The sequence below is a fragment of the Giraffa tippelskirchi genome, chromosome 3 (genome assembly GCF_054371585.1).
Source record: "Giraffa tippelskirchi isolate mGirTip1 chromosome 3, T2T-mGirTip1v1.2.pri, whole genome shotgun sequence".
Taxonomy (NCBI): Eukaryota; Metazoa; Chordata; class Mammalia; order Artiodactyla; family Giraffidae; genus Giraffa; species Giraffa tippelskirchi.
The window spans coordinates 29,058,838-29,071,346 of NC_137277.1; the positions used below are offsets into that span (position 1 = coordinate 29,058,838).

General features: G+C 45.8%; 1 protein-coding gene across 31 annotated transcripts in view; it reads left to right on the forward strand.

Annotated features, from left to right (window-relative positions):
- The window catches only part of SPECC1 (sperm antigen with calponin homology and coiled-coil domains 1), a 200,684-nt gene that overhangs the window by 147,557 nt on the left and 40,618 nt on the right, over positions 1–12,509 (forward strand). For 19 of the 31 annotated variants that reach the window (XR_014080480.1, XR_014080482.1, XR_014080483.1 and 16 more), the window contains 3 exons: positions 6,698–6,843; positions 7,823–7,923; positions 9,779–9,860. Coding sequence is in view for 26 of the 31 variants with exons in the window: in XM_081583727.1 (XP_081439853.1) it covers positions 6,698–6,843; positions 7,823–7,923; positions 9,779–9,860 (329 nt within the window). In the remaining 5 variants the exon portion in view is untranslated. Of the gene's footprint in view, positions 1–138; positions 1,534–6,697; positions 6,844–7,822; positions 7,924–8,178; positions 9,861–10,429; positions 11,276–12,509 lie in introns of those variants that run through there. The other 12 variants (XM_081583742.1, XM_081583744.1, XM_081583749.1 and 9 more) reach the window with 4 other exon arrangements.

The window sequence follows — 12,509 nt, forward strand, 5'->3', positions numbered from 1 at the left end:
ATCCAGGTGTGCTGATCCTGTTCTGGATCTGAGCTGTCCCCCCGGACACTGCCAGCTGTCATTCTTGTGTGTAGACTGGGGTCGTGTTACGTGGAGTAACCCCTTTACCAGCCTGTGCCTCCTGTTTCTATCTTCCAGCTCCATGGTCTCTGTCAGCTAGCAGAGCAGGTGGAGGAGGAGAGGCCGCCCAGCCCTGCCGCGATGGGGAGCCACAGCCATTTCTGTGTGAGAGGGGGCGTGTGTAGAGGAGGAATGCCCTTTTCATAAAGAACCAAACGGTCTCCTTAGAACAGCCACTGGCTCGAACAGTCATTGCCAACAAGTCTCTTTGCCTTTTTATTTTCTTTTTTTTTTTTTGCATTTTGGAATCAACTCTGCACAAAGATTTTCCCCCTCTGTCTTCTCAGAAGATTCAGCAGTCTTTGAAGCACAAAATGAAGTTGTTCTGAAAACAAAAGGCAAAAAACAAAGTACGAGTCTGTTGTGACAACATTTTTTTAGATGCAGCCAGAGTGCTGAGTGAGGTCCGTGGCTTTGCATGTGCAGAAAGAACACAAACCAGACCACACTTTACTTTTTGGAGTTTGTTTTTATGCTTCCTTTAGAATACGGTATCCGATAAGCTTGAAATTAACACTAGTTTAGATGAAATAGGAAGCTGTCCACGTGACGTCTCTGAAGAAGTTAGGAAGCACTACTTCCCCCAATGTCAAGCCTTGATTTCGCCCTTCAAGCTGAGGTCTGACTTCCTCACCTAGTCCAAAACAAGCCACTGGCACATGTTGGGCTGACTTGCAAAATCTCGTTGGGGTTCCGTTAGATGTTTGCTTGATCATAAAGGCTGTGGTTGAATCAGACAGTTTCACATGGTGACAGTGCTGATCAGAGCTGCATTGAGAACTCACGAGTGTTGGCAAAAGCCTCGTGAATAAACTCACCCTGGAAACTAAAAGACTTTTCCAGTCCAGAATCGTGTAACTCAGAGGGATCCAAGGTTCAAAGTCAGACTGTAAAGTGTTGGAAGTACATCCATTTGTGGAGATCTAAGTCCAGGTCAGCAGCCTCCGCCAGGCAGAGACTACTGCAGCCCTCGTGTGAGGAACATCTGGACCATCAGCTACTGTATAGGAGATGAGATGAGATAGGACTTCCTGTCTGTTCCACAGAAACTTAGGCAAGCTGGTCAACTCAGGAAGACATTGTGGGGGTCAGGCCCAAGGGCCCAGGGTCACTAGAAGACTCAATTTGAGAGGATGCTGTCCTCTCTGTAAGAATAGTTTTGATACCTGCTGGAATTGTCCTTGTGGGATAGGAATTTATATATCTGTAAGTTTACCTCGGACTGAAAGTCCTTATGATGATATAAAATTCACTTGCCTGGTGTTTTCAAATATAAACAAGAAAAACACAACCTCAGCTTCAAATGCACAGCTGTCTCTGCCCCACATATTTTGATCTGTCTTTCTTGGGAGACTGTTGACTATTTTTATATGTAAGTGTTTATGAAGTGCTAAATAAATATGTCATTATTTAGAAGAGTCTGTTGCCTGATTTTTCACCCCTGGCAGGACCTCCAGGTCGCTTTGTTCCCAGTTTTCTGGCATGTGTAGTTTCAGAACTTAAAAGCCACATCAGATGACTAGAACCAAGGCAGAAGCAAAGCTGCATTTTCAGTACACTTTGTAGACAGGAGGTTGACTTTTAAGTGCAAATGTTATTTTTTAATAATTTCATTATTGGAAGTAGGGCACAGAGCGAAGATACTAATTTTGCATAAATGAGTTTTTAATTAAAAATTCTGAAGTATCGTAAAATATAGTACATGGAATTTGAGGTCCAGAGTTGTCTTGTTGAAATCTAAAAACAGATTGTTTGGTGATTGACTGTATTGGATTTCTTCTTAATTGTGAAGTATTGTTTAGGTGAACTGATAATAAAAAGAAAGTGTTAAACCCCTCTGGTAGCATCCTGGAAGGCAATCAGTGTCAGCAGCGCTCTCCGCCCATGGAACTGAAATCCCACATTGACATCGTTCATTTCATCCATTTTCAGAAAGAGTTTCCCAATATGCCCTTGTTCCTTTTTCTCTTAAGCTGGTTCCCCTTGAAAATATTTTCCTGCCCTTATGAGATTGCTAATAACACTCAGCCTTTCATTTTACATTGTCATCTTTTGTTTATTCTCTTGGTTTTATTGCATTCTCAAGGCAGAGGCTTTTCAGTGTCTGAGTCTGTTTCTTGTCTTTTATTTACACATCTGTTCTCCCTCACGTGCAGTGAGTCTCTTCATCTTACGCCATGAGATCTGTCCGTGCATTAGGGCCTGATTTTGCCCATCACTTATTCCTGCTACAGCGGATCCAAGTGTGTCAGGACCTGTTCTCTGCCCAGGATCAGTGTCTGGATTCTGCCTTCATCTGTGCTCACTCTGCCCAACCACTCTTGAAATCTTCTTGTATCTTAAGCTAGAGGAGAGGCTCTTTAAGGTAAATCTCTGCTGAATGTCAGAGATACAGGCGCTGAAAGAAATGCAGTGGAAAAGGTGCCAGCGAGGAAATTCACCGGTGTCCAGTTTTCTCTCTATTTGGCCGCAGGTGGCATGTGGGAGCCGGCTTTGGGGGTCTGTTTTGCATGGTCGTTATCCATTTCAGGCATGTCCTGTGGCTTTCTGCTACCATCCTTTGTGCCGCGGATCAACCACCCTGGCCTCCTCGGATGGTCATGTCTCGGAGTTCCTGACCTTTGGCGGGAGGAGTGCTCCACATGTCCTCCAGGTGCCGCTCCCAAGCTGGCCCTCCCTCCAGGACCAGGGCTGGGAGGGACTCAGTGGGCTGTCCTGCACCTTCACTCTCCTTGTAGAGGAGTTAGGGTGAACTGGTAGTATTTTCTCTTCTTTCCCAACTCATTCTCTGTGTAGCAGAAATTCTTCACAGTCTGAGGCCTGTGCATGCCGTCTTTCAGTAGCTTCAGGGGCCGATGCAGGATTTTTATGAAATGTTCCTGTGGTTCTTCAATCGCCATGTTACCCTGGTGGTTTTTATTGTCCTAGAAATGCTTACGTTGCAATTCAGAAGTGAAATTCAGAGGACACTTGAGACCTGAGACAGAGTGCTTCCCGGTTCCTGTCTCATGTGGATCTGCAGACTTCTTTCAGAGTGTCTTGTGTATAATTGAAGATACACTTTGGGAAGAGTACCTTGCAGGTGGGGACATGAAAGAGGAAAGACATAGAGGAAGGACAAAGAGGAACAGAGCTCCAGACATCCAGGCTTCGGTCCGGAAACCAGGCAGGGTGCGGGGAGTCTGTGCAGCACCAGGAGGGCCTGGGCTGGGCTCCATTCAGTAGCTGAGAAAAGAACTATCATGAGCAGATCATCAATGTGCCCAGTTGGTCTTCTTTACAAATCTTCATCTGCTGATTGTGAAGACAGCAGTGGTATAATGCGATGTTTCCCAAAGGTCATTAACATTTGAATATTTTAGAACTAATTGCACGCAAGAACTCACGTGTCCTTGGAGCAAAACTGACAGCAGTGCCAAGCAGTGTCCTATGTGATGACACAAGAGCTGTAGAAAACTAGCAGTGCTTAAAGATCCTCTTCCTAACCTAACAAGGAAAGTAGTGCGTTAGGGAGGTTGCTCAGTCCTCAGTCATGTCCATCTCTTTGTGACCCTGTGGACTATAGCCCACCAGGCTCCTCTGTCCATGGGATTTCCCAGGCAAGGATACTTCCCAGGTGGTTCAGCAGTGAAGAATCTGCCTGCCTCTGTAGATTACAGAGTTCTTACTCTTCCTCTGAACAGAGGAGAGGTCCTACTTTGTTTATTGCTGGACTTGTTGCTGGTTGATCCAAAATCATCTGAAGACAGGCTGGTGTCCCTACCTAGGATTAAAGTGCTGATGAGATCAACAGCATTCTTAATGACTGTGTTCTATAGTTCTTCATTTCAGGCTTTGTTTTGTGGCTCCCAAGACACACTCACACGTGCACACCCACACGCATGCACACATGTGCAAACACATGCACACACATAGCCGTTACATAATGCGATGGGTCTTTAGTCTCATAGCATCTCTAATCTACTTAAACTCCTTGCAGGGTTTCCTCACCCTACTTCTTGCTGGCCCGGCCCAGCAGACGGAAGGTATGGAGCGTTGCCCATCGTACCTGCAGGCAGGCAAGATGGAAGTGGTTCCAGCATCCTTGCTACTCTTTTAGGCTTCAGAACGAGTCCTGTATCATCTGATATTGTGACTCACATAGAAGCTTAAGTAGTTGAAGGGAACACCTCAGCAGAATGTAGGATTCCCTGTTTTATTCTTATTAAATTATCAAAGAGTGAAATGAACATGGGCTTTTTAAAATGACCTTCCTTCGTCGGGTGCCCTGAATCTCCCCAGTCCCTGAGGAGGCAGATCATGTACCTGGACGGCTAAGAAGATGCCCACTTTCTCACATTCCTGAGAATGGCCAGGACAGAAATGAGAGGTTTTCCTTTGCCTGTACCTAACCTGATTCCACTCTTTCTGCATATTCACCATCTGATTTTGTCCTATGTGACATGACAGGGAAAGTAACCAAAACCAAAGAGACTTACCAATTTCTGAAATACCTGATGTTGTTGTTCAGTTGCTCAGTCGTGTCCAACTCTTTGCGACCCCATGGACTGCAGCACCCCAGGCTTCCCTGTCCTTCACTGTCTCCCAGAGCTTGCTCAAACTCACGTCCATTGAATTGGTGATGCCGTCCAACTGTCTGGTCCTCTGTCATCCCCTTCTCCTGCCTTCTATCTTTCCCAGCATCAGGGTCTTTTCCAATGAGTCGGCTCTTCGCATCATGTGGTCAAAGTATTGGAGTTTCAGCACCAGTCCTTCCAATGAATATTCAGGATTAATTTCCTTTAGGATTGACTGGTTTGATCTCCTTGCAGTCCAAGGGACTCTCAAGAGTCTTCTCCAGCACCACAATATGAAAGCTTCAATTCTTTACCACTCAGCCTTCTTTATGGTCCAAATCTCACATCTGTACGTGACTCCCTGATACTAACTTCCCAGAAAAGTCATTCGTTACTGATTTTTTTTTTTACCTCAAAAGAAGGTGAATAAAAAAGTGTAGGGCAGTGTGATTTAAAGTGTGTTTTAAGTTCTAAATTTATCCTACTCACGTTGATTACAGAGCAACAGGAGAAAACTTTGAGAATCAAAGACAAGTCAGTTCAACCAAGCTTCCAAGTAGCCAGATTTCTTCCAAAAAAGATCAGTAAATAAATATTTTAAACTTCCATTGACCTTATTAAAATATGCTGCCAGAAGTATTCCGTTTGAGCTATTCTCATAAATTAGTCATCTTCTTGCAAAACAGCTATAGCAATTTGATATAATAAAAAGAGCAATGATTTAGAAATTGGAAGTTGAGCGATGTCTCGGCTAACACACAGGGAGATTAAGTGATAGGCTAACGTCCCCTGGATGAGGAACGTTGACCCCAACGGTCTGTCTTTAAGAGGCTCTTCCATGAGTCGTCTGGGGGCTTCCCTGGTAGCTCAGCGGTAAAGATTTCACCTGCAATGCAGGAGACCTCCCTGGGTCAGGAAGATTCCCTGGAGGAGGAAATGGCAACCCACTCCAGGATTCTTGCGTGGGAAATCCCATGAACAGGGGAGCCTGGCGGGCTACAGTCCATGGGGTCACAAAAAGTCGGACACGACTGAGCAACTAAACAACAACAGTCCATGAGTCTGTGCTCCAGCTTGGAGACCACAGGGAAGACTGACCACGATTGTGCAGGAGAGCTCAGGAGAACCACTGCCTCATAGGGAGTTGCGGTATTGTTCCAGAGCACAGTTACCATTCCTGTTCCTAGGGATGGGAGGGTTCACGTGTGAGTCAGGACTCTGATGTTCCTGAGAAATGGCAGCCTTGTGGCTTTAAGCAGAAGGGGCTTGCAGGATTGCTGGAGGCCCCTCTGGAGAAACCAACCCAGGCCTAGCCTCCAGGAACAACTCTGGAAGTTACCACACACACAGCTGGGTTTCTAGGAGAGTGGCTGCCTCTGCCCTGAATGGGAACCTGACACCAGGAAGCTGCCGGCCCGGTCCGAAGCTGCCACCAGTTTCCAGCAACGGGAGAACCTTGCCTCTGCTTCTGTCCATCTCAGCGTAGTGAATGCCATGTGCCCTGCCTCTCCTCCCCGACTCAGGAGTCTACATCTGGCCCAGTCTTCCTGGCCAGTGGGGTCTAAGCCCCTCTCTGCGATCCTCGCTGCAGGGGGTGGGCTCCTGAGGTGTCATCTTTCCAGCCTCTGTGCACCAGGTGGGGTTGGAATTCACACTAACTCACCAACCTGTTGTATTCACCGTGGACAGTAAGATAACTATTTCATGATAAATAACATTTGTTTTTTTATATATTTATAGTTTACAGAGTAGATGTACATATATCCTTTTCATTTAGAGCTCACATCAAGTCACTGCACATATGAAAATGCCATCTCTGGCTATTTCCGAGAAAATGTCTCTGATAAAAGTTGAGTGTGGTTATTTCCTGGAGATGCAAAGCTAATACAGAGAGCAGGATTTTCAGTTTGGGTTTCTCCTCCCAGACTCATTCTTCTTCGCGTTGGCTGTTTCCATCCGTGTCCTTCCCTGAATGGGTATGTCCTCCAGCTTTTCACCCTGATTTGCTCTTTGCCATGCAGACCAGTGAAGGAAGAGCCCGAGCCCTCGGAGGCGGACGCTCCTGGCCGGTGGCACAGCGTCTACGTGAATAGAACTCCTCCAACACCTTCAGAGTCTGCAACCACCGTGAAGTCCCTCATCAAGTCATTTGACTTGGGACGACCAGGTATTGTGTCATTTTGTTTGATAAGCAAAACTCGAATTCAAACCATAGCCTCATGGATCCAGCCTGTCCTCCGCTGCCCTGGCCCCACATTGGTGCAACCAGGGAGCCCTTCTCAGACTATCCACGTGCAGACACGGTGTGCAGTGCTCGCTGGGGCTGCGTGAGACCACAGAGGAGAGCTGGCTCTTCTCTCCTCCCATCCTTCCCTTCAGCTCCTGCTATACCCCTTTCCTTTTCTTCCTCTCTGTCCATTAAATCCAGGTCACCACTGTTTGCCCTCTTACCATCTCATGAGGATTAGCAGGGTTGGCCAGAGGCTTGTCTCCCGGGAAAGGAGGCGTTGGTTCCATGCATTGGGCTGTCTGGCTGGCACCTAACACAATCTGTCATTCCTGATCATGGGACATTCCCAGCTTTTCCTGGAAATGTCTCCCTGACCCACAGCTCACTTTTATTTGCCATTATCTGCATATGAGAGAAATGCATCTCTACTTTGTCTGCCCTGAACTTTCATGAGCACTGTTCTTAGAAGGAACCTGTGTCCAAAACACGATGTATGTCTTCCCTTGATTACAACAAATATGCTCATTGTACCAGGGGCCAGAGTAACAGCCAGTCCTAGGACGTTGTCTCTGCTGAAACAGTTTGTGGCTGAATTGGTTTAAGTTGAGCCTGCAGAGACAGGAAGATATGAAGGCCCAGTGACAACATTTGGTTGTGAAGGTGGAAAAGGACAGAACAGTGTGGTTTGTGCAAGAATATCTTCTTCTTGCGTGGCTGCCTCATTACCCGTATGTTCTCCTGCTCCTCATGTGTCCTTGTCTAAGACCAGCCCCCATCTAGTTAACCCTCGACTCACTCCCCAGTTCAGCATGAGTCCAGACCAGAAGAGGGTGAAAGAGCATCAACAAGGCAGGAAGTATTATTTGCTGTTTCAAACTGGAACAGCATAGAAACATTCTGTCTCTTTTCTTGGCAGGTGGAGCTGGGCAGAATATTTCTGTCCACAAGACCCCCCGGAGTCCCCTGAGTGGGATCCCCGTGAGGACACCCCCAGCTGCTGCTGTTTCTCCAATGCAGGTATTGGTGCCCATGGGGTGTGGGTGGGAGCCTGTGTCACGTGGTTACCTAGGCACCAAAAGGGATGTGGAAACCAGTTCGTTTATTTTTTGAGGCGCATTGATCATCTTTTTTGTTTATTAATTTTTGCCATGCCACATGGCATGTGGGATCTTAGTTTCCTGACCAGGGATCAAACCCAGGCCTCCTTCAGTGGAAGTGCAGAGTCTTAGCCACTGGACTGCCAGGGAAGTTTCTGAACATTGTTTTTAATAGGCCTAAAGTAATGAAGCTTTCATCAAAAATTCCGCTCCAGTGCCTGGTGAGGATCTGAGAGAGACGCTGTAAACATCATACAGTTTTGTTGATGCCTCTTTCTTGGTTTTCCATAAGATGACACTGTCAAAGTTTTCAGTTAAGTGAAGATTGTAATTTTTATACTAGAGTGGACATTGATCTTTTTCTCAAAGAATTTGTTTTTAAAAAAATGTCCAGAGACAGTGCTTGCAATTTATAAATTCTTAAGGGTTCACTGCATGTAACCCTATGTCGTGTTTGCCATCTCCTAAAGGTCTTAGACCAAAACCCCCTGGCATTTCTAAGACCAGGGCTTTTGATGTCACTGCAGCGCTCAGCGTTCTGCCTCTACGGAGCTGAGGTTGATGTACTTGTCAACAAGCTCTGTTGCCTGACATCCTTGGTAGTTACGTCTGTTGTTTGGGATCTTTTATGCTTTAAAAGAAAAATTTTATTTTTTTTTTACTTTTTCATCCTTGAAGGTAATTTCTACCACCTTCTATGTAAAACCAAATACAAAATATTTATTTTTTATGATAATCATTGTTTATTTAATACAAGTGAAAGAGGTCATGCTTCATTTTCACCTATTTGTATTGATCTATAAACACAAGTTTGCTGGTAGATGTTTAACAACTGGCTGTTTAAGAGAAGGAGCCCTGATTTGTAGTGTTTGCCAGTTTCTCTGATGTCAGTATTCCCATCATTGCCGATTTCTTTATCCACTCATTTGTTAATAGACATTTAGGTTGTTGCCACGTCTTGGCTAATGTGAATAATGTTACAGTGAACATGGTTGTGCAGATATCTCTTCAAGACCCTGTTTTGTGTTCCTTGGGTAACCACCAAGAAGTGATATTGCTGGATCACATGGTAGTTCTGTTTTTATGTTTTTGAGGAACCTTCCGGCTATTTTCCATATCACCTGCATGGTTTTACGTTCCCACCAACAGTACACAAGTGTTCTAAGTTCTTGCATCCTTACCAGTGCTTGTTTTTTCTATGGTTGTTTTCTGCAGTGACCATCCTCACAGGGGTGAGGTGATAACTCATTGTGGTTTTGATTTGCATTTTCCTAATGACTAGTGATATGGAACATCTTTGCATGTGCCTGTTGGCCATTGAAAAACAGTATGTTTACACACATCCTTGAATATACATAGAATATTCCAGGAAGATGTTCACAGATGTGATGAGTAATAGTTGCCCTGGGGAGAATGGGGTGATGGGAGTGAAAGGGAGACTGTGCTTTCACTCCACGTCCTTTCTGTTCCTTTTGAGGATCCTGCCAATTGCGTCTCAGCCCACTCCCATATTCTTGCCTGGAGAATCCCAAGGACAGAGGAGCCTGGCAGGCTACCGTCCATGGGGTCGCAAAGAGTTGGACATGACTGAGCAACTGAGCAAGCTTGCATGCATGCACGCCAATTGCATTTATTACCAGTCCAGTTAAAGCAATTGTTTTAAAAGGCCCCCCTGGTGATTCTAATGAGCTTGAGAACTGTTGTATGTACACACACAAGCACACACACACACCAATTGTTCCTGGTGTGACCTGTGTGATGCCCTTTGGTTTCAGAGGCATTCCGCCTTCAGTGGTGCTCGGCCTGCCAGCACAGGAGTGACTCAGCGCTTGGATCTCCCAGACCTTCCCCTCTCAGGTAAATCACTGTAACACATTGTTGGCCAGAGACATATTAATACGTCTTTTGTTACCTGAATGTTATTGACCGGAGTGTTTCAATATTCATTTATATAACAAATCGCCCACCACAGGCATTAGTTTCTGCAAAAATCCCCTGGTCACTAAAGAGTTAAACAGAAAGTGCTTTTGACTTATGTGTTGTAAGGTTAACTTTTCTTCTCTCCTTTGCATGAAACTGAGCTTAGAAAAAGAATCGGGCGTTTGTTGCAAATGATTCAAACTCTGAATGTGTATATTATGGCTGTGAGATTCCAGCTGTGTCCTGCTGGCTACAGGGTGCCTGAGTCTGGGAGAAATGTCAGGCTCTGGAGGTCTTTTGCATGTTTTACTAAATCTCAAGAGCATATCTCATCTTTAAAAGTAACTATTTTGAGGAAAAACTCTTATCTGATTCTGAAGGTCTGTTGCTCTCACAATTCCTAATACATGCCTGAGATCTTTGTCTTTGAGCGTAGACCTTTTCCTGTTGCTATGCATTGTTTTTAAAAATTTAAACCCCATGATGAAGCGCTGCTGTGTTTGCAGGCTTCACGTGTTCCGTTTCTGCTCCTGCTGCACCTGCCATGCCTATGGCTGATGTGAGGGAGCCGTGGAGTCGGGACTAGAGTGGACGGCATGGACTTGACCCTTGGCCCTACCACTTACAATCTGGCTCTGGCCTAGTAATCCCAGCCCCCGGTGCTGTGGTTCCCTCGTCTTGGAGACAGAAATCCTGTGGTCCGCCTCTGGGATGGCTTGGAGGATTGAGTGAACTCGGCCAGGCTGGTGCCAAAGCCTTGGAGAGACTGACTTTTGCCACCTGCCAGAGCCACAAGGCCTTGGCCAGGGTTCCCATCGTCTAGAATGTGCACTGGGAGACGGATACATGTGTGTGAGGTCACTGCTGTGAGGAAACACGGAAAGAACACTGACTACCTGGTTCTTCGTGCCTGGAAGAAGGAGTTGTTGTTCAGTCGCTAAGTCGTGTCCGACTCTTTTGACCCCATGGACTGCAGCACACCAGGCTTCCCTGTCCTTCACCATCTCCTGGAGTTTGCTCATACTTCATTCAAGTCCATTGAGTCGATGATGTCATCCAACCAAATCATCCTCTGTCGCCCCCTTCTCCTCCTGCCCTCAATATTTCCCAGCATCAGGATCTTTTTCAGTGAGTCGGGTCTTCGCGTCAGCTGGTCAAAGTATGCCTCAGCTTCAGTACCAGTCCTTCCAATGAATATTCAGGGTTGATTTCATTTAGGATTGACTGGTTTGATCTCCTTGCAATCCAGGGAAGAAGGAGAGAAAGCTAGAAACCTAGACCACATAGAGAGAAATCCTTTATTTCTAAGTGTAAAACAGTTTCTGTGACACTGAATAAAAAAGGAAACCCCACTCTTCTCCTTTTTGATCGTGGTCAAGCACAGATTTATCCGTAAAATGGTTGTTTCTGTGACCGTAAACTCTTTCACCTCACCAACTTATTTTTTTCCCTTCTGAATTTTGTTTTCTTTTTTCGTGGACTTGATAATATTTTATTTTAGCCTTAGATAAACACTGACATTGAGAATTTAAAAATGACCTTGGCCCGTTCTTTGCATTTTACAAGTGAGAGACTCAGGCCCTAAAGAGCTTAATCAATGTACAAAAGCCACACTGCTTGTGAGGAGCTCAGGGACAGGAAGGACTTTCCCTGACTCTTTTTGCCACGTTGCCTTCTGGTGATGAGGCTGGTGATCACTCCGATTAGCAACTTCATAAAGAAGTATGCACGGTTCATATAGGAGTTTGGGTTGTCATAATGACTCCCAGGAAGAGGGAAGTGGTCACCAGAGACCATGGGTAGTCCAGGGTCAGAGGAGTAAGGAAACCAGAGGGGGCATTCATGTTGAGTTCTTCACACTTGCTACATAATGTGAAGAAGGAATAACTCGGTTATAAGCGCATTGCTGCCCGTGTTATTTTTTCAAACTGTGATAAAATATCTGTGGCTTCTCAGATGGCTTAGTGGTAAAGAATCCGCCTGCCAATGCAGGAGACGTGGGTTCAATCCCTGGGTTGGCAAGATCCCCGGAGGAGGGCATGGTAATCCACTCTAGTATTCTTGCTGGGAAATCCCGTGGACAGAGGAGCCTGGTGGACTACCATCCATGAGGTGGCAAAGAGTGGCACACGACTGAGGGACTATACACACACACACGCGCGCACGCACACAAAATACCTGTAACATGAAGTTTACCATCTGAACTGTTTTTAAGTGCGTTAGGTGATCTTTTATTCTTAGTAGTGACATCTCTGTTCCTCCAGCTTTAGAATTTCCCTTTTGTAGAGAAACCGTTCTTTTCATTGACAAGATAAATACTGACACTGAGATTGCCCAGAAGTAGTAACTCATCCTCAGCTCCCCTCTTTCTCTCCTCCCTCCTGCCACCCCATAGACACCTGTCCACCTCCGAGATTGTTTTCTTGGCTCGGAAAGGCCCGCACCCTGGAAATTGCCTGCTTTCTAGCCAGCTGTGCAGCATCATGTCCCTGGAAGCTGCAGGACCCAGGGTTAATGCACTGTTTTTTGTTGTTCCCTTTGGTGATGTAAATGCTGTGATTCTCTGCTCTTCCCAGCTCATTAGCC